The sequence below is a fragment of the Leiobunum rupestre genome, chromosome 1 (assembly GCF_980474605.1).
Source record: "Leiobunum rupestre chromosome 1, qqLeiRupe1.1.hap1, whole genome shotgun sequence".
Taxonomy (NCBI): Eukaryota; Metazoa; Arthropoda; class Arachnida; order Opiliones; family Sclerosomatidae; genus Leiobunum; species Leiobunum rupestre.
Window position 1 is genome coordinate 18,710,667 of NC_143384.1, and position 27,089 is coordinate 18,737,755.

At 34.7% G+C, this 27,089-nt stretch overlaps 1 protein-coding gene across 2 annotated transcripts in view; it reads right to left on the reverse strand.

Annotated features, from left to right (window-relative positions):
- The window catches only part of siz (Brefeldin-resistant Arf-GEF family protein schizo), a 316,897-nt gene that overhangs the window by 148,995 nt on the left and 140,813 nt on the right, over positions 1-27,089 (reverse strand). For both annotated transcript variants that reach the window (XM_090176241.1, XM_090176251.1), the window contains exon 2: positions 3,248-3,334. In XM_090176241.1, coding sequence (XP_090032367.1) covers positions 3,248-3,334 — 87 coding nt within the window. The remainder of the gene's footprint in view (positions 1-3,247; positions 3,335-27,089) is intronic.

Below are 27,089 nucleotides of genomic sequence, written 5' to 3' on the forward strand. Positions count from 1 at the left end.
CTATAAAGTTGGGCGCCTATCGAATTGCAATTGAATGTTGGGCGCCTTAGAACAACCAAATGCATTCTATAAAGTTGGGCGCCTATCGAATTGCAATTGAATGTTGGGCGCCTTAGAACAACCAAATGCATTCTATAAAGTTGGGCGCCTATCGAATTGCAATTGAATGTTGGGCGCCTTAGAACAACCAAATGCATTCTATAAAGTTGGGCGCCTATCGAATTGCAATTGAATGTTAGGCGCCTTGGAAAAGCCAAATGATCTCTCTCTAAAGTCGGGAGCCTAGCGAAATACGCTCAAATGTTTGGCGCCTTAAGAAAACCAAATGAATCGAATTGCACTCGAAAGTTAGGCGCCAACTGGAATGGGTTATTATGTTTGGCGCCTTAGAACAATAAAGTGTTTTCTATCAAGATGAGCGCCTATCAAATACGCTCTAAATTTGTGCGTCTTAAAAAATCCAGGCGCAGTTTAACAAGACGTCTTGGAAAGCTAACAGAAAACGTTTAAAGCTACTATCCATTTTATTCACGAACGTAATATCAAAAGTCTATACACTCCTAATTAGTGTTTGCCAAAAATTCGAATTTGGAGCGCCAGTGAATTTTATGTTTCATAAGAGGTAGAAAATATTTAGTATCCACTTATTAATTTATGCATTTTTTAAACTATTCAGTTTAAAGGGCAGTGTTGTAGAGCAAAGATAATGACGTAAGACTAGTGTAAACTTAAGTCCTGAAAAAATTATTTTGTTGCATTTAACCACTCAATTTCCTTATTTCTCAATTTTATTTACATCGATTGCAAAAATCACCCTAATATTAAGATTTGAACTCTTAGTTAACCAGGGTTGCCAAGATTTTGAGATCGAAATTTCCTGACTATTCACCGTTTTCCCTGACTATAATAGGTGATTTTTTCTGGCCAAACGTTTTATTTTATATTTTACTTCTAACTTCAAAAAGATAAAATTGAAATTCCCTGACTTTTTACAAAGTCTTAAAAATCCCTGACTTTTTACAAAGTCTTAAAAATCCCTGACTTTTTACAAAGTCTTAAAATTCCCTGACTTTTTACAGAGTCTTAAAATTCCCTGACTTTTTACAGAGTCTTAAAATTCCCTGACTTTTTACAGAGTCTTAAAATTCCCTGACTTTTTACAGAGTCTTAAAATTCCCTGACTTTTTACAAAGTCTTAAAATTCCCTGACTTTTTACAAAGTCTTAAAATTCCCTGACTTTTTACAAAGTCTTAAAATTCCCTGACTTTTTACAAAGTCTTAAAATTCCCTGACGTTTTACAGTCTTAAAATTCCCTGACTTTTTACAGTCTTAAAATTCCCTGACTTTTCCCGGAATTTTTACAAATTCTTAAAATTCCCTGAATTTTCCCGGAATTTTTACAAATTCTTAAAATTCCCTGACTTTTTAGGCCCATTTTAAATTCCCTGATTTCCCTGACGTGTGGCAACCCTGTTCACGAAGTAGCGTTAGTGGCAAAAAATTGGCCAAATAAAATAAAATGAAAAATTTACTCGAATTGAAACAACAAGACCTTAAGCCTTGTCACTTTCTCCCACCAAAAAAGGGAAAAACTCAATTTAGAAGCGAAAAGAACGACTCGAAACAAAAAGTTCCAATAATATCACTAGACACTAGACGTCGCCACGTGATATAAAACCTCCCATTTGGCAAGAGATAAAAAGGGACCAAAAAAAGCTTGGCCACCCGTCGAGTAAGTCAGGAAAACAAGGAGCTTTTTGTTCGAGGGAAAAACAAAGCTAAGCCTAAAACGAAAGTGAATCTTTCGCCGAAAAACGGAGATACTTCGAAAACGGGCAGGTCGAGCCCTCTTTTGTCGCTTCCACGCAACACCGAATACGAAACAAAAGGGAAAAAGAGTCATTTCTAACGCCCCCCCCCCCCCAACGGAGAGTACATTTTTCCACTGCTCAAACAGAGAATAAAAGCGAACCATTTCCATATAAACTTAATTAGCTCCCAGATGGCGCTAAGATCGTATTTTTAATTGAGAAGTACCCGGTAATCCCGCGGGAGGTCGCTTTGACTCGTTTTAAAGCTTCCGAAAAAGGACGCGTTAATAGGCGGGTATCGCTGAAAACAAGGCTAATTTTAGTTCGTTTCGGACAAACCCGGTGTCGCTGTAGTCGATACCTAATCGCCTCGCGTAGAGGTAGTTACCGCCCACTTTCAAAGCGTTTTGTAACATACAGCAGCCAAAAAACAATACAGTAGCGAGTCCCATTTGATTATTGGTCCATGGCGATGGTTAGTCCGGCATTTATTCATAATAACAGTGGAAAAAGACGCGGCCGCCCTCTAGTGAGAGTTATTTAAACTATTCCTCTTTTGAATAAAACATAATGGCTTCTATTAGCTTTGCCTAATGAGGGGTTCCTTTAAATGTAAATCATCGTAATTACGCTTTTCAGAAAATGAAATTTGGGAGTGAGGGAATTCTTAATTAGATTTGTTTAAATGAAGGATTATTTAGTTTTAATTTATGGCGGTGTTATTATTTAATTTATACGTTTTAAACTGTGTTACTTTATGGCCTGTATTTATCTTCACAAACATTATACCGAACATTTTATATTTTATGGTACAGTAGCGCCATCTGCCTTCAGGATTTTGAACTAAAAAAGACTCAAATGTAATTTTATTTAAAACCAGGAGCGCCATCTGCCTATAGTGATGGGAACCACCACCTAAATAATAACGGTATAAAATTTAAATATTTAAAAGTAGTATAATTTTTAGCTTCCCCAATATTCTTTTTAATAAAAGTTTATTTTAAACCATGAAGTATCTGTCTCTATAGTATATTTCTTACTATTTACTAGTATAATTTTTAAATTTAAAAAACAATCGACTGTGAAATTATGTTGAACCTTATTAAAAATATTTTAGTATCACTAAAATTTATACTAATTTTAAAAAAATGCCAAAACAAATATCGATGGGTAAGACAGTCTCAGAAAAGCTGATCTGTACACCGAGTTCGTGCATTTAGCACTGTTAAAGGTACATATATTTAAGAGTTCGCGAGTTCCATTTAGCACTGTCAAAGGTACGGCAATGTACACCGAGTTCGCAGATTGTCTTAACCCTCGAAAAATACGTAGATTACTCGGTTTTATAATAAAAACGTTATGGAGACTAGATAAAGACACTATCGACATCTACCGGTCACCAGCGGAACTGAAACACCAAAAATCGTGACTCACCCAAAGGCCAAAATGGAGAGTGCAGCCTCCCCTTCGGTTCCATGATTGGACTGAGATACAGGCAAACTCCTCAACGAAGGTGGTGGCCTGCAAATGAAATAATAAATATAAAACATTCCGCACAATTAATTAACCACACAACCACAAAATAAACCCGCAAAAAGCAAGCAATCAAGGTTCATACAACGTTTGAAAAACCGATTTCCCTGATATTTCCCGGTTCTTTTACGGGTATTTCCCTGACATTTAACCACCTACAGGGTTGCCACACAATTTTCCCTGACTATTCCCTGTTTATCCTGACCATTTTAAGAGATTTTCCCTACCTTAAACGCCAAAATTCTTATTTTATTTTTCACTTTATCAGAAATTAATAAATTTAAATGGACTTATATTTCAGTAAAAAGGTTATTGCAATGTTGAAAAAATTAGCCAAACTTGCAAGGAAATAAATAATAATCATAGAATTTGTCATAGATCTACAGTAAAATTACCTCCAAAAAGTGTACAGGTAAAATTGAATTCCCCGACTTTTTAAAAATTCTTAAAATTCACTGACTTTTCTTTAACTATTTCGGCCCATTTTTAAATTCCCTTTTTTCCCTGACGTGTGGAAGCCCTGACCTAATATTTTTAATTTTATTTTATTGACGCCTCACAAAGGTCCCTGAAATGATGAAACCCTGACTTATTACAAATTCTTAAAATTGCCGGACCTTTCCCTAACTATTTAGGCCCATTTTTAAATTCCCTGACGTGTGGCAGCCCTGATCTAATATTTTTAATTTAATTTTATTGAAGCAACCCCTTAAGAGCAAACTTTCTCAAGCCTCACAAAGGTCCCCGAAATTCCCGAATTTTGTTTCCATGATATTTCCAGGTTATTATGAACCGTGGCAAATTAGTCACGTAAAGCGATTACAACCTTAAGCCTAACTAGAGACTGACAAAACGTTGTCCTAATTTTAGCCGAAAACGAAACATATATAGCGCCATCTAGCCGTTGATGGACGAAACTCCCAATAAGAGTTAATTAATGAAGGAAAAACAAGAAAATTAAGTGACAAAATGTGTTTTCCCGTATACAAAACAGTGAATTAACAAAGTGCGGCGCGAATTTCCAGAAAGCTTAAAAGCTCGCTTGACACGCTAATTTAAACCTAGATTCCCCCTTTTTTTTGCTTTTCTCTTTTAAAACTTGTCAACTAAGCCTTTGCATTTCAAAGTCTTCGAGATCTTAAATTTACAACTGAAAACAAAATTAGTTTCCGTTACAGGAAATGAAAGAAAAATTCGCAACCTTTTACAAATCCAAGAACACTGTCAAAATGGAGAATTAATTAGGCTTAGTGAAACACTCAGAAACACTTTTTCTTTGACCAAAAAAAATCGAAAAACTTTAGAGTGACATTTTAAAGCTAAAATTGCGTTTCTTTTTAGTTCTACGAAAAAGAAACAAATCAGAGCATACGAAATGAGCGTCAAAAGGCTTAAAGTTAAGCTTAGAAATAAAGTACGTTTTTGTAAGCGGATTTTTTTGGCTAACTTGGGATTTTTCGATATTAAAATTACGAAAAACAAGTTCAGCTTGGTAATACAATGAGGCTGCACCTCAATTTTCTAATAGGTTCTTTGCGTTGGTACATTGAACGTGTACCTCAATTTGATAATAAGTTATTTGAGGTAATACAATGAGGCTTGAACCTCAATTTTCAAAAGGTTCGTGGTAGTAAAATGAGGCTGCACCTCAATTTGCTAATAAATTATAGAATGAGGCTGCGACTCAAATTTATAATACGATCTTTGCGGTAGTACAATGAGGCTGCACCTCAATTTGCTAATAAGTTCTTGGTCGTAGTACAATGAGGCTGCACCTCAATTTGCTAATAAGTTATTTGTGGTATTTCAATGATGCAGCACCTCAATTTGCTAATAAGTTATTTGTGGTAGTTCAATGATGCAGCACCTCAATTTGCTAATAAGTTATTTGTGGTATTTCAATGATGCAGCACCTCAATTTGCTAATAAGTTATTTGTAGTAGTTCAATGAGGCCGCACCTTAAATTTCCAGTGCTATATGGTTGTACAATGAGGCTGCACCTCAATTTCCTAATATGTTCTTCGTGTTAATTTGTAGATATTGACAAAAAAATATAGGAAAAATTATTTATATATTTTACCAAATTAAATCGAAGTCCATTGCTAAAAACAATTGGAATACTTTCAAGTAATTTCTTAGTTGTTTCATAAATTACACGAAACGATTTCGGTGACTGATAGTCTGTCGTGGAGTGACTACCCTTAAGTTAGTTTGGTGGCGATAAATACTAAGGAAAACGTTTCAATTCCCTATAAGCCTCAGCTGATCCTTCATATAGGCTGTCAGCGGCGATTTATCGGCTAAAGTCTAGAAACAGTTTTCAGTCCTTAGAGACCCAATGGATTTATATGCCCATTGGCAAAACGAACTACCATTAGAAAAATTAGCCTTAGGAGAATCTCGGGAAAAGGTCATACTTATTTTTATTGTATTACTTATGGTTATAATTATAGCAGGGCTACCAGCGAAGTTGATAAAATAGGATTATATAGGAACATATTCCAAATAACAAAAGTCAAATACTTTAACATTTTAATTTTTTCCTATCACATTTAATATTGCTTCAATATTTACTTAAAAACGCGTTTTAAAATTAAAATAAGAAAAATGTTTTAGTGTTTTGGTTTTTCTGAAAAATAAGATTCTATAAGAATGCCAGGTAAATAAGTGCTAAGCCAAGTCCAAGAGGTAATATACGTAATAATTGTCAAGAGCCCGCCTAAGTGATTTTTAAGGATTTTCTTTAAGTGAAGGTGTTTAGTACATTTCCCATTAGCGTTTCAGCAGCTATCTAATGAAAATCTTAGTAGTAGTGATTAAGGATTACCGTGATTACTGGTCAATTTTACTGCAGTAGGTATATTAGCCAGAGCGTACACCGATTACGCAGTGATTATGGTGATTATACTTCGATTTAACCGTAGCCATTTCGGCCAGAGTGTACACCGATTACGCAGTGATTATGGTGATTATACTTCGATTTAACCGTAGTCATTTCGGCCAGAGTGTACACCGATTACGCAGTGATTATGGTGATTATACTTCGATTTAACCGTAGTCATTTCGGCCAGAGTGTACACCGATTACGCAGTGATTATGGTGATTATACTTCGATTTAACCGTACTCAATTCAGTTAGACTGTACACCGATTACGGAGATTACAGTTCGATTTAGCCGTTGTCATTTCAGCCAGAGTGTACACCGATTACGCAGTGATTAAAGTGATTATATTTCGATTTAACCATACTCAATTCAGCTAGACTGTACACCGATTACGGAGATTACAGTTCGATTTAGCCGTAGTCATTTCAGCCAGAGTGTACACCGATTACGCAGTGATTAAAGTGATTATATTTCGATTTAACCATACTCAATTCAGCTAGACTGTACACCGATTACGGAGATTACAGTTCGATTTAGCCGTAGTCATTTCAGCCAGAGTGTACACCGATTACGCAGTGATTAAAGTGATTATATTTCGATTTAACCATACTCAATTCAGCTAGACTGTACACCGATTACGGAGATTACAGTTAGATTTAGCCGTAGTCATTTCAGCCAGAGTGTACACCGATTACGCAGTGATTAAAGTGATTATATTTCGATTTAACCGTACTCAATTCAGCTAGACTGTACACCGATTACGGAGATTACAGTTCGATTTAGCCGTAGTCATTTCAGCCAGAGTGTACACCGATTACGCAGTGATTAAAGTGATTATATTTCGATTTAACCATACTCAATTCAGCTAGACTGTACACCGATTACGGAGATTACAGTTAGATTTAGCCGTAGTCATTTCAGCCAGAGTGTACACCGATTACGCAGTGATTATGGTGATTATACTTCGATTTAACCGTACTCAATTCAGCTAGACTGTACACCGATTACGGAGATTACAGTTCGATTTAGCCGTTGTCATTTCAGCCAGAGTGTACACCGATTACGCAGTGATTAAAGTGATTATATTTCGATTTAACCATACTCAATTCAGCTAGACTGTACACCGATTACGGAGATTACAGTTAGATTTAGCCGTAGTCATTTCAGCCAGAGTGTACACCGATTACGCAGTGATTAAAGTGATTATATTTCGATTTAACCGTACTCAATTCAGCTAGACTGTACACCGATTACGGAGATTACAGTTCGATTTAGCCGTAGTCATTTCAGCCAGAGTGTACACCGATTACGCAGTGATTAAAGTGATTATATTTCGATTTAACCATACTCAATTCAGCTAGACTGTACACCGATTACGGAGATTACAGTTAGATTTAGCCGTAGTCATTTCAGCCAGAGTGTACACCGATTACGCAGTGATTAAAGTGATTATATTTCGATTTAACCGTACTCAATTCAGCTAGACTGCACACCGATTACGGAGATTACAGTTCGATTTAGCCGTTGTCATTTCAGCCAGAGTGTACACCGATTACGCAGTGATTAAAGTGATTATATTTCGATTTAACCATACTCAATTCAGCTAGACTGTACACCGATTACGGAGATTACAGTTCGATTTAGCCGTAGTCATTTCAGCCAGAGTGTACACCGATTACGCAGTGATTAAAGTGATTATATTTCGATTTAACCATACTCAATTCAGCTAGACTGTACACCGATTACGGAGAATACAGTTCGATTTAGCCGTAGTCATTTCAGCCGGAGTGTATAAAACTTGCACCAAATTCAATTATTGAAAAAGGTTGTTAAATTTTATTTACTTAAATAAAAGGACAATTAGTGTATACAATACAGTTAATACATAAATCTACAGCTACCAACGACTTTTGGAAAGCCGTATTAGGCTAGACATAATACCAGTACAATGTACAGCAATACAACGCTAACTGTATTAGTTTCGTAGCTAGGAAATAATTTGTCGTCCCAAGGCTAAAAACGTTGATGGCGTCATTGGTGAGTGCGGCGGAGGAAAAAAAACGCGCGAATAATCCTTTTCTAATCACCAATGTAAAAGCCTAGGCTTAGCTATTTCCAACCACTACATAATTTTCGGCGGTTGACGTCGAGACCTCGCAGCGCCACCAGTGGTCGTTTAAGCTACCATCAAAGTGGGGTGGGGGGGGGGGGGGACAGGGAACTAATAAATGATTAAAATCGACAGCAAACTATTTTTCAGATCGGAATTTTCAAGTAAATGAAAAATTTTTGGGGGCTCTTTTACTAAATTCCTACGCGTTTGAGTACGAACATATTTATGATTCAACGAATTTCATTTATCTCACCAGGGGGAGGATGGCGCTAGTTACGTTGACAATAAGTCGTAGCGCGTGCTAGCGGACAGTTTTTTATTTTTTTCTACTCCCCCTTTAAGCCTTATATATTAAAAACCCGCAAAAAGGCTTAACATAAAATAGGACTTATTAATATTTTCACCAAGCGGAAGGTTTCGGAACTAAACGGATATTTAAAACGGGGTTTTCACGCTTTGTAACATCAAAAAAGGTGTGACTAGCCTATTTTTACCAATAATGTGCTACCACTAAAACCGGGTGATTTGTCTGCGTAAATTAAAACCGTTACCATATGCTTGTGATTTAGACCAAAATCGAGTTATTTAAATTAAATTTAAATCATGATATAATGTAGGAATAAAAAATGACAAAAATAGTTTCTTAAAAAATTAAAATACATATAAAATCTAAGCAAACCAAAATATTAAGTATTAATTAAATTCAGTTAAGATTTCATTTAATTCAAGATTAGCTAACTGATAAAAGTAAAATATCCGTTAATTTTACAGGAAAAGAGACATTAATTGCCACCACCCTCCTACGCATTGTAACCCGGCCACCTGAATTACGGGCTTCAAACGTCGCACGATGGCTTAGGCCTAAAATTGTGCCTTGGGTATTAGCCTAGCTGATATTTACTATTTAAAAAAATAAAATAAAATAAATTCAAAAAATAAAAAAATGCGATTTCGACAAAAAATTATAAAAGTGCCAACACTATTTTAAAATAAGATTTGGACTAAAATGAGTGGTTTTTTAATACACCTTTCAAAGATTTATTTGCCTGATTTATTGGGGCCATTTTCAGGTCTTGTACGAGCCCTGTATTACCACAGATCTAACATTTGGACCAAAAACCGTGTGATTTATCTAATTAAATTAAAAAATATTACCCCAGACCTGAGATTTGGACCAAACAGGATGATGTAATCAGCTAGGCTAATACCCTTGGCACCAACTTAGACCAAAGTCATCAAGCGACTTTTGAAGCCATTAACTCAAGTGGCCGGGTTACAATGCGTAGGAGGGTGGTGGCAAGCCCTTCAAGCCACGCGAGCCAACAACTCCCTACACTCACTATTACCGTTAACCTCAACAAGTTTTTATGGAAGGGGAAACCGAAGAGCTCGTGCGAAAATCCCTTAAACCAGTGGGGAGATAACTTGCAAACTCAACGCGGAAGGAGTTGTTCCAAGTTTTCACGCAGTATGCATCTACATATATTAAAAAGCTGTTATCACAAACCTCAGATTTGTACCACTTAAAACTATTACCTCACCCCTAATGTTTGGACCAAAAAGTATTATTTTTCCACCGAATTTAGAGCATTTTCTTAGCGAGCTTCAGTACACGGTAAATAAAATGGGACAGTTTGTTAAAAAAAACGAACGAGTTTAACATTTCTGCCAAATTATTGGCGCTAGTTTCGTTAAAAAAACAAGTCGAATTAATAATTAAATAATACCAAAATCTTCCACTTGGCGGGAAATACGAATAAGACCCAAAAGAGTAGAAGTAACTAAATTAAAAACCATAAAAATTCAGAATCTCAGATTTTTTATCTGGGCCTCCATTTCGAAATTTTCAAAAATATAATCCGTAGGGGCCCCGCACCCACAAAAAGAGTTCCCCTCATCTAATTCAATTTGGTAGATTGCTCGGTTACGTTATACCCCTAGAAAGTGAAAAAAATGAAGCGGAAAAAAAAATCGCCAATAGATGTCGGCATTGGGCCCAAAAATAGCGGAAAACTTTTCATTCGACGAAATGGAGCGTGAGAGAGAGTCGGCGAGTTATGACAAATGAATTGCAAAAAATGGGGAGACTGCCAACTTGTCCATTCTGTCCCGTAAGAGGCATTTGAGGTCTCCGGGTTGGCCCATATTCTCCACTACTATACGATACAAAAGCAGCTCGGCAGATTACTTAAATTACAAAATAAATCATCCGAAAAGAAGCGGAAAACACCTTCGACCAAGAGGATCTCTATTCCCAGACATCACCGTTTGGTCTTCTTCTTAGTTGGCAGCTCCAACGTCGATGGTACGTCGAAATTAATTTCTAATAATAGATATTTTGAGAATTCTGAGGAGCGATACAAATTCAAATCAATGCTGAAAAATTTAATTTTAAATATAATATATAGACCATCTTCGAGACAATAAAATAGCAGATTATTTCTAGTCACAATAGAATAGTAGATGATTTCTAGTCACAATAGAATAGTAGATGATTTCTAGTCACAATAGAATAGTAGATGATTTCTAGTCACAATAGAATAGTAGATGATTTCTAGTCACAATAGAATAGTAGATGATTTCTAGTCACAATAGAATAGTAGATGATTTCTAGTCACAATAGAATAGTAGATGATTTCTAGTCACAATAGAATAGTAGATGATTTCTAGTCACAATAGAATAGTAGATGATAGAATTCTAGTCACAATAGAATAGTAGATGATTTCTAGTCACAATAGAAAAGTAGATGATTTCTAGTCACAATAGAAAAGTAGATGATTTCTAGTCACAATAGAAAAGTAGATGATTTCTAGTCACAATAGAATAGTAGATGATTTCTAGTCACAATAGAATAGTAGATGATTTCTAGTCACAATAGAATAGTAGATGATTTCTAGTCACAATAGAATAGTAGATGATTTCTAGTCACAATAGAATAGTAGATGATTTCTAGTCACAATAGAATAGTAGATGATTTCTAGTCACAATAGAATAGTAGATGATTTCTAGTCACAATAGAATAGTAGATGATTTCTAGTCACAATAGAATAGTAGATGATTTCTAGTCACAATAGAATAGTAGATGATTTCTAGTCACAATAGAATAGTAGATTATTTCTAGTCACAATAGAATAGTAGATGATTTCTAGTCACAATAGAATAGTAGATGATTTCTAGTCACAATAGAATAGTAGATGATTTCTAGTCACAATAGAAAAGTAGATGATTTCTAGTCACAATAGAAAAGTAGATGATTTCTAGTCACAATAGAATAGTAGATGATTTCTAGTCACAATAGAATAGTAGATGATTTCTAGTCACAATAGAATAGTAGATGATTTCTAGTCACAATAGAATAGTAGATGATTTCTAGTCACAATAGAATAGTAGATGATTTCTAGTCACAATAGAATAGTAGATGATTTCTAGTCACAATAGAATAGTAGATGATTTCTAGTCACAATAGAATAGTAGATGATTTCTAGTCACAATAGAATAGTAGATGATAGAATTCTAGTCACAATAGAATAGTAGATGATTTCTAGTCACAATAGAATAGTAGATGATTTCTAGTCACAATAGAATAGTAGATGATTTCTAGTCACAATAGAATAGTAGATGATTTCTAGTCACAATAGAATAGTAGATGATTTCTAGTCACAATAGAATAGTAGATGATTTCTAGTCACAATAGAATAGTAGATGATTTCTAGTCACAATAGAATAGTAGATGATTTCTAGTCACAATAGAATAGTAGATGATTTCTAGTCACAATAGAATAGTAGATGATTTCTAGTCACAATAGAATAGTAGATGATTTCTAGTCACAATAGAATAGTAGATGATTTCTAGTCACAATAGAATAGTAGATGATTTCTAGTCACAATAGAATAGTAGATGATTTCTAGTCACAATAGAATAGTAGATGATTTCTAGTCACAATAGAATAGTAGATGATTTCTAGTCACAATAGAAAAGTAGATGATTTCTAGTCACAATAGAATAGTAGATGATTTCTAGTCACAATAGAAAAGTAGATGATTTCTAGTCACAATAGAAAAGTAGATGATTTCTAGTCACAATAGAAAAGTAGATGATTTCTAGTCACAATAGAAAAGTAGATGATTTCTAGTCACAATAGAAAAGTAGATGATTTCTAGTCACAATAGAAAAGTAGATGATTTCTAGTCACAATAGAAAAGTAGATGATTTCTAGTCACAATAGAAAAGTAGATGATTTCTAGTCACAATAGAAAAGTAGATGATTTCTAGTCACAATAGAAAAGTAGATGATTTCTAGTCACAATAGAAAAGTAGATGATTTCTAGTCACAATAGAAAAGTAGATGATTTCTAGTCACAATAGAAAAGTAGATGATTTCTAGTCACAATAGAAAAGTAGATGATTTCTAGTCACAATAGAAAAGTAGATGATTTCTAGTCACAATAGAAAAGTAGATGATTTCTAGTCACAATAGAAAAGTAGATGATTTCTAGTCACAATAGAAAAGTAGATGATTTCTAGTCACAATAGAAAAGTAGATGATTTCTAGTCACAATAGAAAAGTAGATGATTTCTAGTCACAATAGAAAAGTAGATGATTTCTAGTCACAATAGAAAAGTAGATGATTTCTAGTCACAATAGAAAAGTAGATGATTTCTAGTCACAATAGAAAAGTAGATGATTTCTAGTCACAATAGAAAAGTAGATGATTTCTAGTCACAATAGAAAAGTAGATGATTTCTAGTCACAATAGAAAAGTAGATGATTTCTAGTCACAATAGAAAAGTAGATGATTTCTAGTCACAATAGAAAAGTAGATGATTTCTAGTCACAATAGAAAAGTAGATGATTTCTAGTCACAATAGAAAAGTAGATGATTTCTAGTCACAATAGAAAAGTAGATGATTTCTAGTCACAATAGAAAAGTAGATGATTTCTAGTCACAATAGAAAAGTAGATGATTTCTAGTCACAATAGAAAAGTAGATGATTTCTAGTCACAATAGAAAAGTAGATGATTTCTAGTCACAATAGAAAAGTAGATGATTTCTAGTCACAATAGAAAAGTAGATGATTTCTAGTCACAATAGAAAAGTAGATGATTTCTAGTCACAATAGAAAAGTAGATGATTTCTAGTCACAATAGAAAAGTAGATGATTTCTAGTCACAATAGAAAAGTAGATGATTTCTAGTCACAATAGAAAAGTAGATGATTTCTAGTCACAATAGAAAAGTAGATGATTTCTAGTCACAATAGAAAAGTAGATGATTTCTAGTCACAATAGAAAAGTAGATGATTTCTAGTCACAATAGAAAAGTAGATGATTTCTAGTCACAATAGAAAAGTAGATGATTTCTAGTCACAATAGAAAAGTAGATGATTTCTAGTCACAATAGAAAAGTAGATGATTTCTAGTCACAATAGAAAAGTAGATGATTTCTAGTCACAATAGAAAAGTAGATGATTTCTAGTCACAATAGAAAAGTAGATGATTTCTAGTCACAATAGAAAAGTAGATGATTTCTAGTCACAATAGAAAAGTAGATGATTTCTAGTCACAATAGAAAAGTAGATGATTTCTAGTCACAATAGAAAAGTAGATGATTTCTAGTCACAATAGAAAAGTAGATGATTTCTAGTCACAATAGAAAAGTAGATTTCTAGTCACAATAGAAAAGTAGATGATTTCTAGTCACAATAGAAAAGTAGATGATTTCTAGTCACAATAGAAAAGTAGATGATTTCTAGTCACAATAGAAAAGTAGATGATTTCTAGTCACAATAGAAAAGTAGATGATTTCTAGTCACAATAGAAAAGTAGATGATTTCTAGTCACAATAGAAAAGTAGATGATTTCTAGTCACAATAGAAAAGTAGATGATTTCTAGTCACAATAGAAAAGTAGATGATTTCTAGTCACAATAGAAAAGTAGATGATTTCTAGTCACAATAGAAAAGTAGATGATTTCTAGTCACAATAGAAAAGTAGATGATTTCTAGTCACAATAGAAAAGTAGATGATTTCTAGTCACAATAGAAAAGTAATTATTTATAGCCATAATCGAGCAATAGATTATTTATAGCCATAATAGAGCAATAGATTATTTATAGCCATAATAGAGCAATAGATTATTTATAGCCATAATAGAGCAATAGATTATTTCTAGTCACAATAGAAAAGTAGATGATTTCTAGTCACAATAGAAAAGTAATTATTTATAGCCATAATAGAGCAATAGATTATTTATAGCCATAATAGAGCAATAGATTATTTATAGCCATAATAGAGCAATAGATTATTTATAGCCATAATAGAGCAATAGATTATTTCTAGTCACAATCGAAAAGTAGATTATTTATAGCCATAATAGAGCAATAGAGCAATAGATTATTTCTAGTCACAATAGAACCGTATATTATTTCGAGTAAAAATAGAGGAAGAGATAACTTAGTCACAATACAGTGGTAGATTTTATTTAGTCACAATAGAGTGGTAGATTTAATTTAGTAACAATACAGTGGTAGATTTTATTTAGGCACAATATTTAATTTCGAGTCACAACAGAATGCTAATATTTAATTTCGAGTCACAATAGAATGCTAATATTTAATTTCGAGTCACAATAGAATGCTAATATTTAGTTTCGAGTCACAATAGAATGCTAATATTTAGTTTCGAGTCACAATACAATGCTAATATTTAGTTTCGAGTCACAATACAATGCTAATATTTAATTTTGAGTCACTATAAAATGGTAGATTATTTCGCAGTAGCTATTCGCCTATTTTGTCCAGTACAGGATATGATAGCATTATTACTACGGAAATACAATATGATAGCGAAAAGTCCCCAAATGAATCCCAGAAGGGTAGGTTTTAAGCATTGCACCGACATCGCGCTAAAAATAGCATAAAATAAATTAAAGTTCCAGAATTCTTATCGTTAAATGTCCAATATTCCCCGCAGTCTTCCTTGGCGCTGCTTAGTGAGGTAATTTCTAAAATTGTTGGAATTAATTTTAATTTTAAACACCATTTACTTAACAAAGTATCTCATTGGTAAACTAAACCCAATAGGCGCTTAAATAAATCATTCTTCCAGGAAATCGCCAAAAGTAATATTTCCGAGAGCCAGGACCCGCGAGTCACACTGTTTATATAGTTCTTGTGGAAATAATGGAAACTTTTCATCTATAAAGAGAACGTCGTGTTTTTGCCAAGCCTTAATACGTCCAAAAAGCTACCTGGTTAAAAGGGAACGCTTGTTGCTGCCGTAAAGATGAAAAGTTTCCATTATTTTAACAAGAACTATATAAACAGTGTGACTCGCGGGTCCTGGCTCTCGGAAATATTACTTATTGAAGCGTCTATTGAAAATAATTGTTTAAGCTACAATTTGAACATTATCTAGATGAAACACAAAATAAAATTAAATTGATTTAAATTTACAATAATGGGCCCCCACTCAAATCTTCAATTTTCTTTATAGGGAAAATAGGATTATTTAAAAAAAAATATAGGACTTAATAGGACTATTTTTACCAAATTATAGGATTTAATAGGACTAAATATGCTATTTAATTTACTAACTTTATGCATTTAAAAACAAAATCTATATTTAGATAAATAAATCTTTGATTTTCACTTAAAAAAATAGAAACTATTTAACTATTTCATCACAAAAATATACTAGTAGCTAACCATGTTAACAACAACCAAAGTATAGACTAGAGTGACTTGGTATAGGAATTTATCCTATAGCTAAATCTAGCAATTTCACTGCGTGGTTCGATTTGAAATGGGCAAAATATCAAAATTATAGGATTTTAAAGGACTTTTGGGGGATTTTGATAAAAATATAGGATGTTATAGGACATTTTTAAAAATATAGGAATTATAGGACCTCTAGGGGCCCTGCAATATAAATTTCTTTAAATTTTCATTACTATCTAATATTTTTCATTTTTACAAAAATTATCTTTGAATTTTCTCTTAAATAGCAAAACACTAAAAGCAACTTAGAACTGGACCACGAATTGGTTTGGGTCAAATATACAAACATTTAATCGCGCCGATACAAGGATGATAAATGGAATTGGAGACCGTCTCTTTTGTGGAAGAGAACTGTATTTTCATGGCGCATCATTTCGACATACATATCCGAGAACTCAATTTTTCTTATTCTACATTCTGTAAAAGAAGCTGGCTCTTTTGCTGGACCCGGGCCAATGGGGAACCAATTTCGGAAACCGGTGACGTCACTATCGATTCGTCCGTTAGGGGTCAGAGTGGCGCCACTGTTCTCCTCGTAAAAATAATAATAATAGTAGTATTCTCTAACCTTTTCCTCGCGAGATATAGGACGCTAGTATTTCGGAATTAAGGAACTTTCTACACCAAACTCGCCGTTTTCAATTTCGACGCTAAGCCTCGATGAAATTCGGGGGATTTCCACGAAAACGGTTCATTTTAGTTTTTTCGAGTTTTCTGATTGGACGAATGTTACAAGCCGGATTTTCAAGACTATAAAAGGTTTAAGCTCAAAGTTTCCTACCAGTTTATACAATAGTAATATTTTCGTAGAATACTCGGGTATAAAATACAGGGTGTTTCAAATTGTATCTGACATTTCTTTTATCTCAAAAGTCTGGAACTTTTTATTTCAAAAATAAATTCTCTGTTCGTTCCCCAATTTATTTGATGTCAAAACAGGGTTTTTCGGATTCAAATTCCCGGTTTTCACTGACCATTTTAAAGAGATTTTATTTATTTTATGCCAAAACAGAGTTGCCACAAAATTTTCAGATTCAAATTCCCTGACTTTTTCAGGTGAAAATATTTTATATTTTACTTTTATCAGAAATTAATAAATTTAAATGGACTCCTTAAAAAAGAGTTGAGATAAAATTTAATTCCCAGCAACAAATTCTTAAAATTCCCCGACTTTTATGCCCATTTTAAAATTCCCTGACGTGTGGCAACCCTGCAAAATTGGTCAATTTTTAACCTATACTTAAGCAAAATTTTAATTATAGACCATTTTTTTTTCTCAACACGTATTACACCTAAAATTGTTAATATTTCCCATTATATTTATGATGTTAACGCAGGAATTAAAAAAAACAAATTACGATTTTAAAATTATATTTCTTTACCAGTAGGAGGTATATACCATATTTTTTTAAAGAATTTGTCGCAACGTGAGTTAGCAAGTTTTCTTAGAACACGCTATCCAGAGAGAAGACCAAACGACATATATTACAGTTCTCAGCGCCGTTCGAGACCTCAACAACACCGGAAATGTCAATCCTAGATTCCGTGGAGTAGGAAGACACAGTTCTAGTCTACTTGGTCACGAGCATTAGATCTGGGTTTGCCAATCGACTATGTCTGGAGGACTCTTCACTGTCACAGTTTCCATCTGTTTCGAGCAGCTCTACATCAACCGATGGATAAAGTTCATTATCAAGAGATAGGACCACATTTCGAGTGACGTAAGTCCTCATTGGGAATTTAATGATAATAATAACAACAATAATAATCAGCTAGGCTAATACCCTTGGCACCACCTTAGGCCCAAGTCATCTAGCGACTTTTAAAGCTACTAATTCAGGTGGCCGGGTTACAACGCGTAGGAGGGCAGTGGCAAGTCCTTCATGCCACGCGAGCCAACAGCTCCCTACACTCACTATTACCGTTAACCTCGACAAGGTTTTATGGACAGGGAAACTGAAGAGCTCGGGGGAAAACTCCTTTAACCAGTCGCAGGAATCCCTACCTCTACTTGGAATGCTTATCCTGGCGTATCGCGTATGGTAAGATCACTCTGACGGCTTTGGCCCCGCCTACGAGAAATAAAATCCCCTCTGCGCGAGCTCCCCTCTCACGTTGTTTTTTGTTAAGTTAACATAGTGACGTCAAAAAAACTGTCAGCCACATCGAGACGGAAATCTGCCGCGATAAGCATTCCAAGTAGAGCTATGGATTCCTGCCGATGGACTTTTTACTATCAGAATTTATCAAGGGGGTCTGTGAAGAACTGAAGATTTAGCGCTGACTTCGAGATCTCAGATCTATATTGCTGAAGATGGAGGTTAACCGTTTTTGTTGTTTGAAAAAAATATCCTTTGGTTCCATTAGAACTCGGCGGAACAGATAAATTAACCGCCAAATTTTCGTTTTGTTCATAAAAATATCGGTTAACTGTTTATTTATGGATATAATTCACGGTTATAAAACGATTTAATATGCAAAAAATAAGTTTTTATTCGAATAATTTTCGGTTATTCCATAAATAACGAATTGGGTTATGGTTAAAAATTATCTGACATTTAAGGCCATTAATCCGTAAAACGTTATTGCCTCTAAGCAATAAATTGTGTTCCTCACGACATCATATCTTAGTGGAATAGTTCATTTCTACCCTACCAACTTTCTCTTTGTAAAACCATCGGTTACCAAATGTTCTTTTCCCCCTGATGATATCAACGTTGCAGGGCCCCCACTCAAATCTTTTATAGGGAAATAGGATTATATTTCTAAAAATATAAGACTTGATAGGATTATATTTCTAAAAATATAAGACTTGATAGGATTATATTTCTAAAAATATAAGACTTGATAGGATTATATTTCTAAAAATATAAGACTTGATAGGATTATATTTCTAAAAATATAAGACTTGATAGGATTATATTTCTAAAAATATATTTTTAGAAATATAATCCTATCAAGTCTTATATTTTTAGAAATATAATCCTATCAAGTCTTATAAGACTTGATAGGATTATATTTCTAAAAATATAGGACTTGATAGGATTATATTTCTAAAAATATAGGACTTGATATTTCATATAAGACTTTTTCCAAAATTTGGCTGTTGAGACTCGCATGCTCAAAGTTACCAAAATATGTTTGTACTCCATTTCAATTTAAAATTGAAACATTTCTGCGAAAATATTGAGTTAAGCGCCATCTATTGAAACTTGTTGGTATTAAAAATATACAGAAATAGGTGGCACCCGGTTTTTATAGCCAAAGTACAAAAAGTACCTTTCCGTATTCTCTAAAGGTAATTCAGAAAATAGCGGCAAGACTGAATCCAGGATCCTTTAATGGAGAGGTCAGAGCACAGAATTATTTCTACCGTATGACATTCTTTTAAGTCAGACCAAAAAAAAACCCATGATGCCATAACCTCCGAACAAAAAGACCATGTTTAAATCAAAGAACAAGGAGAACACCCCCGCAGTATTCAAAATAGCCCAGTCTAAAGAAATCGACGATTTTATATATATTTTTTCTATCAAAGATAATAGAAAAAAATGCAGAGAAGAGGCAACAGATTATCGATTCGTCGCACGTGCTGGCGCGTCGGGGGATATTCCGGGGGTGCGGGCAGACGGATAGGAGGGCGGGGCTAAGTCTCCCCCCAAAAAGAGGGATTAAAATAGGGGCGGAGAAGCGCGAGAGGGGATAAATCCCTCGTATAATTGCAAAGACTGGGGAATACCCCCTCAGGTGGGGGACGTGAACATTGAAGCGAGAGCCGAGTTTATTAAATAATATTGATAAATTAGCCTACGGTGCACTTGGCTAGAAAACCAAAATTAATGTTGGGGGGGACTCACTATGGTTTGAACAGGGGCAGGGTGCAACTCCAACCGGCAATTGCCAAGTTTGACTACGAGAGAGAGGATTTGCAGGCTGAGGAAATCGGTTCTAGGTATGTTCCATTTGCGGACTTTAGAGAGAACATTGTTGAAATTGGTTCCGCGGTGGTAACAGCGACTTGTTTTATGGCCAGTTTAAATATTTACAATGGCGCTTTTAATCGAAAATTAATCTAACAAAAACTGATAGAATTTAATGGAAATTAAATTAATTATTAATTCATTAATATATTTAATATTAAATTAAAAAAATATCGGCCTATTTTTCTAATATCGGTATTGGCCAATATCGGCTTAAGCGAAGCCTATATTGTCGATACCGGTATTAGAAAAATATTATTATGAAGAACTTAAAAATGATAAATATCTCAAAAGCTATAGATCATGCTTTTTTAGACAGGGTGTTACGAGTGTAAACAAATAAAAAACAACGATATTCGATTTGTGTTAGAAAATATGTATCACGTAAAATAAAAAGAAAATATTCGGATATGCTCTTGCAAACTTGTTTTCATGAAAAATGTGAATAAAATGGTATGACAGCGTACTGAACCTGTCTTTTACAATGATTTTATCATACACTACTGTTATGATAGATAAATTTGTTAATATCGGACGATATCATCGGCAACGAATAGCCGATATATCGGCTCTACGCATATCGGTGCATCAATAAATTTATTTTAAAAACAGATTTAACTAGGGTGGACGATAAAACGTGGAATAAAAAATTTAAATTTAGAGATATTATTAAAGGGAATATAACCTCAGGTTTTAGGTGTGGAACACCAAACTTCGACCATTTCCCGCTCCCTCCTATGACTTTAGATATTTTTGGCGCTGTTTAGTGACTTCCCGCCAAAATTGCTTACACAAAAAAGCATAAAAAACGACTTGGGGTTATATTCCCTTTAATGCGAAATTAATTTCTTTATAGAAGTACTTAAATTTAATCGAGATTATTCCAACTATAAAAAGAGTTTTGATTTAACTTTTAAACTCAAAAATTATTTTTTCTAAGTACAGCTCGAAAGATTTTTGTTCTTAAAACGGTTTAGTGATTTTTACTTGGTTAGTTAATGAGAAAATTTATTAATCGGGGATATTTTATCATGAATTACGTTTCTTTCACTTTTTAGGGTTGGTTATAATAACTTCATGACTAAATTTAAAATTGTAACAACTATTTTAAACCGAGTTTTAAACCTATTGTTGAGCATGATATTTCGAATTTAAAAGTAAAGATTTGCGATTTTGGAATTTTTCCATATTTACACAAATCTTGTAGGTAGGATTGTGAAAATAGTCGAACGTTCAATTTTAGGCACAATAGAAAAACTAATTCTAAATACAAAGTAAAAGCTTTGTACAGCCAGGTTAATACCAAAGGCACCACCTTAGGCCTAAGTCATAAAGCGACTTTTAAAGCCTTTAATTCAGGTGGCCGGGTTACAATGCGTAGGAGGGTGGTGGCAAGCCCTTCATGCCACGCGAGACAACACTACACTCACTATTACCTTTAACATTAAGTTTTAGGCAATCACAATATTTTCATACAACTATTGGCAAACCGAATTAACTGATATTTCTATGGTTTTTAGTAAAAACGTAAATATCCCGGCTTATTAGTAAAAATTTAAATATCCCGGCTTATTAGTAAAAATTTAAATATCCCGGCTTTTTAGTAAGAATTTAAATATCCCGGCTTTTTAGTAAGAATTCAAATATCCCAGCTTTTTAGTAAGAATTTAAATTTCCCGGCGTTTTAGTAAAAATTTAAATTTCCCGGCTTTTTAGTAAAAATTTAAATTTCCCTGCTTCTTTTAGTAAAGAAGTAAATTTCACTGCTTATTTAGTAAAAATTTAAATTTCCCTGCTTATTTAGTAAAAATTTAAATTTCCCTGCTTATTTAGTAAGAATTTAAATTTCCCTGCTTATTTAGTAAGAATTTAAATTTCCCTGACTTTCCTATCAACAATCTAATTCCCTGATATTTCCAGTTTTTTCCAGGCCTGTAGTAAAAATACCTTCGATAAACATTTAAAGATAAATTGTTTATTCGTTGACACGAAGTTGGCGAAAATCACAGAATCCTAAAATCAAGTCAGCAGTGATTAAAGCCGTATTGACAGGCTACAGAAATATATCATTTTCTTCACAAACAAAAAGCAAACTCTGTTCAACATATCCTTCAAGGGCTGACAAGGCCAATTTAATAAGATTACGACGCGAGGAATACCTTACGAACTATGATAGATCGTCGACGTCAGAAAAGTTGACTCTTTACTCTCCGATTAAATTTTAAACTAATGAAGTATAGATTTTGTTTATCAGTCGCCCCTGGCACCTTTCAAATTGAGTTATAATAAATTTCATTAAACTTAACAATCAAACTTTAGAATCAAATTAAACTTGGTTTAATGTCAGAAATTGGGACGCAGGCGTCATGTTTCGAACGAGCTAAATCTAATTAAATATACGATCTCCCAAATTAATTTAAGCCCAGAACAAAACAAAATAATTAAACCCTTCAGTACACTAATTTAATTAATTACATATGGTTCTGTGTAATACATCTTAAAAACAACAAAATTGAGCCCCTGGTGGCTGACATCTCCCAGAACACCACTGTATTGTAAGTGGAACACTTTTACAGGCGCCGGTAGACCACAAATAGGCCACACTTTAAATACGACAACTTAAGTGTTTACAAAGCCATTACCACCCTCAATTTAACCTTTGACCTCAAAACCACTTCAAAAGAGGCACAAATCGAAAATTTATTTCGGGCTTTTCATCAACTTTAAAAGTCATCCCCTATCAAAGGCAGTCAACGGTTTTCTCTTCACTAACAACTTAAGTTGGGAAATTCAATTGAAAATGGCTTTCCAAAGTCATTCTATCGAGTTTATAGTACTCAAAGGCGGAGGTAATATAAAATAACGATGACGTTGCAGACTCGAAAGCCAATCCAACGTCGCTAGAGGGGGGGGGGGGGGCGAGGGTCAAAGCTAGAAAACTCATTTTAAGATCGGGGTGCGAGTTGAGTCACAATGTAATCTCTTTCGCCTTCACCGCAGTTTTGATTGGGGAAGGATTTGAAAAAAGGCGGAAATTCACAGCTGGCACCGCTATTAATAGAGGGGATTAGGCTATTAAAGGAGCGGATTTACTGTCAACTCGGATTGACTAGATAAACTAGACCCATTCGCACCGAGCACAATTATTGCGGAATTTCCAAAAGATAATAAACAACTTTAGAGTTTTTCTAATGAAGTTCTGAAATACACGCGAAAGTATGTATATTATGAATTTTAATATAGAACGTTTTATAAAAATTCAAGTCGACGGGTAATGGCGAGAAGCAAAATTAAGGACATCGACGGGCATTGGCGAGAAAGAAGATGAAGGACATCGACGGGCATTGGCGAGAAGCAAAATTAAGGACATCGACGGGCATTGGCGAGAAAGAAGATGAAGGACATCGACGGGCATTGGCGAGAAGCAAAATTAAGGACGTCGACGGGCATTGGCGAGAAGCAAAATTAAGGACATCGACGGGCATTGGCGAGAAAGAAGATTAAGGACATCGACGGGCATTGGCGAGAAAGAAGATTAAGGACATCGACGGGCATTGGCGAGAAAGAAGATTAAGGACATCGACGGGCATTGGCGAGAAGCAAAATTAAGGACGTCGACGGGCATTGGCGAGAAGCAAAATTAAGGACGTCGACGGGCATTGGCGAGAAGCAAAATTAAGGACGTCGTCGGGCATTGGCGAGAAGCAAAATTAAGGACGTCGACGGGCATTGGCGAGAAGCAAAATTAAGGACGTCGACGGGCATTGGCGAGAAGCAAAATTAAGGACGTCGACGGGCATTGGCGAGAAGCAAAATTAAGGACGTCGACGGGCATTGGCGAGAAGCAAAATTAAGGACGTCGACGGGCATTGGCGAGAAGCAAAATTAAGGACGGCGACGGGCATTGGCGAGAAAGAAGATTACGGACATCGACGGGCATTGGCGAGAAGCAAAATTAAGGACGTCGACGGGCATGGAGTTGAAATTTGCCACTTTCATTGAACATTGTTTTCAAGATTTTCACAATTTTTCTCCTAACATTTCCAGGTATTCAAGATAACTAACAATTAGTATCAACCTCTCATTTAAACCAAACGTAATAAATATATATATAATTAATTTAAATGAATAAAAAATTTAAGAGTTTAAAAATTAAATAAACTGGCACGATATCTAAACATCTCACGGTCAACTACGCAATGTCGGACGAATGAGTCACAGATTATTCCAAATGTTCCTCTGACATCGTAGAACTTCGCGATCATAGTCAGAGCGGTGGAGGACCCAATTGGAAAAGTCGGCGGTAGGCTTAGCACCCTTTTATGTAGTACCCGAGGTTATAAAAGTCTGGAATTACGAAAGATCTGTACAGCAGAACTATGTATGAGATGGTTGAGAGGGAAGGCATTCGGGGTGCATAAGATGAGACGGGCGGTCATTACGAAGGAGGAGAGGAGAGTAGCGCTCCCTGGCGACGAATAAAGGCGGCAAAGAGTCCGGAAACGGCCCGAGGATGCGGGATGGTGGGGGAAGCTGATGTATTATCCTGAGGGGAGCCGTGGTGCTCCTCTCTCCTGCTGGATTAGCCAAATTCCAATACATTGGCTTCCTCGACAGCTTCGGAATGAAATTTAGATGAGTCATACCAAAAGGTTTACCTGACTCACGTCATTCTGCTTACATTGAAACGATATAGTTAGAGAATTAGTTCGTACCATACTAAATTCCATGTCAATACAATATTTTCAGATATACATTAACATAGCTTTTCCACTGACCATTTTTAAAGATTTTCCCCTGACTTTTTTAAGCCCAAAAATAGATAATTTCACGTTAAATAATTTACTAAAGATTTTAAGGAGTTCTGTAGGCAGGGCCATCTTAAGGCATGGGCTAAGTGGGCTACAGCCCAGGGCCCCTAGCCAGTTTTGGGGCCCCGGAAAGGCCAGCCATAAAGCTTCTACTCTAGGGATAAGGGTTTAGTTGGTTAAATATTATTTATGCTCATTTAATGTTATGTATCTTTTAGTTACGTCTAAAGTAATTTGACTCATCGCCACATCGCGTATCATACGGTACCAACAATTTCTAAAACATAACAGCGAGTCACTGTCAGTGAAAAACTAAAAATCTTATTTTCAGTAGCCCTATGTTATACTTTTGAAAATAAAAGTTTTGGTTTGATTGTGTGTAGTTGAATTTAGACAACGGACATACAAAGGCTGACCGTTGGGGATCGCAAAGGTCTTAAGAAATAATTTAGCCCAGGGCCCCAAAAAGTCTTAAGACGGCCCTGTCTGTAGGGTTAAAATATAGAAATACGCAAGTTTTAATTCGTGTATTTCAAAGGAGTCATAACCATGTAAGACAGATCAAAATATAAAATTTAAAATCTTTTCAAATCTGCTCCTTCATGATTTCAATTTATGCGAGAATCGAAATTTGATCAGTTGGATTTTGACCGAATATGTTAAAAATATAGGAAATATATGATACAAAAATTTAATTATAGGATTTTTTACGACCATTTCAGAATTATAGGAAAATATAGGAATTATAGGATGAAAGTCTATGAAGAAACAAAACTGAAAATTTCGATTTTGGAGCGTTCTTTACTCTCTCTTGGAAAATGGAGGCCCAGATCCATAAAAATATGCGTAACTTATCATTCGGACATTTTTTTTACATTCACCATCTTGTAAAATTTATGTATAAATGATAAATTGGAAATGGATTTTAATAAGTTACTTTTTGATAAGTCTCAACTTCCGGTTCAATTTACGACAAAGCAGCATAGAAGATTTATTACGAGTATTGAATTGGCGAACAATTTCAAGTTCCATCGGTAAGAAGAACAAATTTGATTAATATTGGTCGCCATTTTCCAAGATGGCGGCAATTCCAACGAGTGAAAGAACGCCAAAAATGTAAAGCTTTGTTTTAATTTGTTCTGGCTCAAAGATCTATTTCAACCGCAACTATCTATGGACTAGATGTTAAATATAAAACAAATACCTATAAGAAAAAAAGTTCAGAGGAATAAAATTTTATCAAGACAAGCTGGTACCATTTCCCCATAGGAGAAGCGGTTTTTCCAATACTAAATTACTGTCAGGTGGCACGCTTATTCCCCCATCACCTGTCGAGTTTCGTGTAGATTGAAGCTTCCATTTTGGTGAGCAAATCGTTCGGAAGAGGGAATACGGGGGGCGCTGCTGTCGATCCGCGGGGAGAAATAGAGCGTTTTCCCCGCCACACGTCCAGAAATCGAGAAAAATGGGGGAGTGGAACTAGTAGGTGAACCAGTATGGATAGCCTCCTGGAAATAGCAAGTCTAGACCATTGGCAGATTCCTGGCCCAAATATAAGGGCTGCTACCTAGACTAGTCTATGGGCTGCTAGCTGAAACTTACGCAATGATGCGGATAGCGCTGTGGTATTTTCAAATTGTAGGTTGGCCGACATCACTTGAAATTACTTATTTAACAAGTAGTTGTATTTTCAAATTGCGGGCTTGGAACATAATTTGAAATGACGGTTTTTACCAGTTGTTGTATTTTCACGTTGTGAGCTTCGACATAATTTGAAATGACGTATTTAACGAATAGTGGTGTTTTCCAAATTGTGGGCTTCGACATAGTTTGAGACTACGTATTTAACAAGAAGATGTAACTTAATTGAATTGGCGAAACATTGGAAAATACAAGTCACGAAGTAGTTGAATACCAAATTCGAAATATGGCTTTAAAGTATTTTTAACCAAGAATGTGTTTAAATATACTGGCGGAGAATGACTGCTGTCAATTCCCTCACGCTTTCAAAAAGTCTTATTCATAACAAAAATATTACATATTTTACGAATTATTAAATACTAATTTAATACACTAAAAAGCTCTTAAAATATTTAATATTTTTGTAATGAATAAAACCTTTTAAGTTAGTAAACTAATATTTACTTACGAATTATTAAGTAAATACTAATACA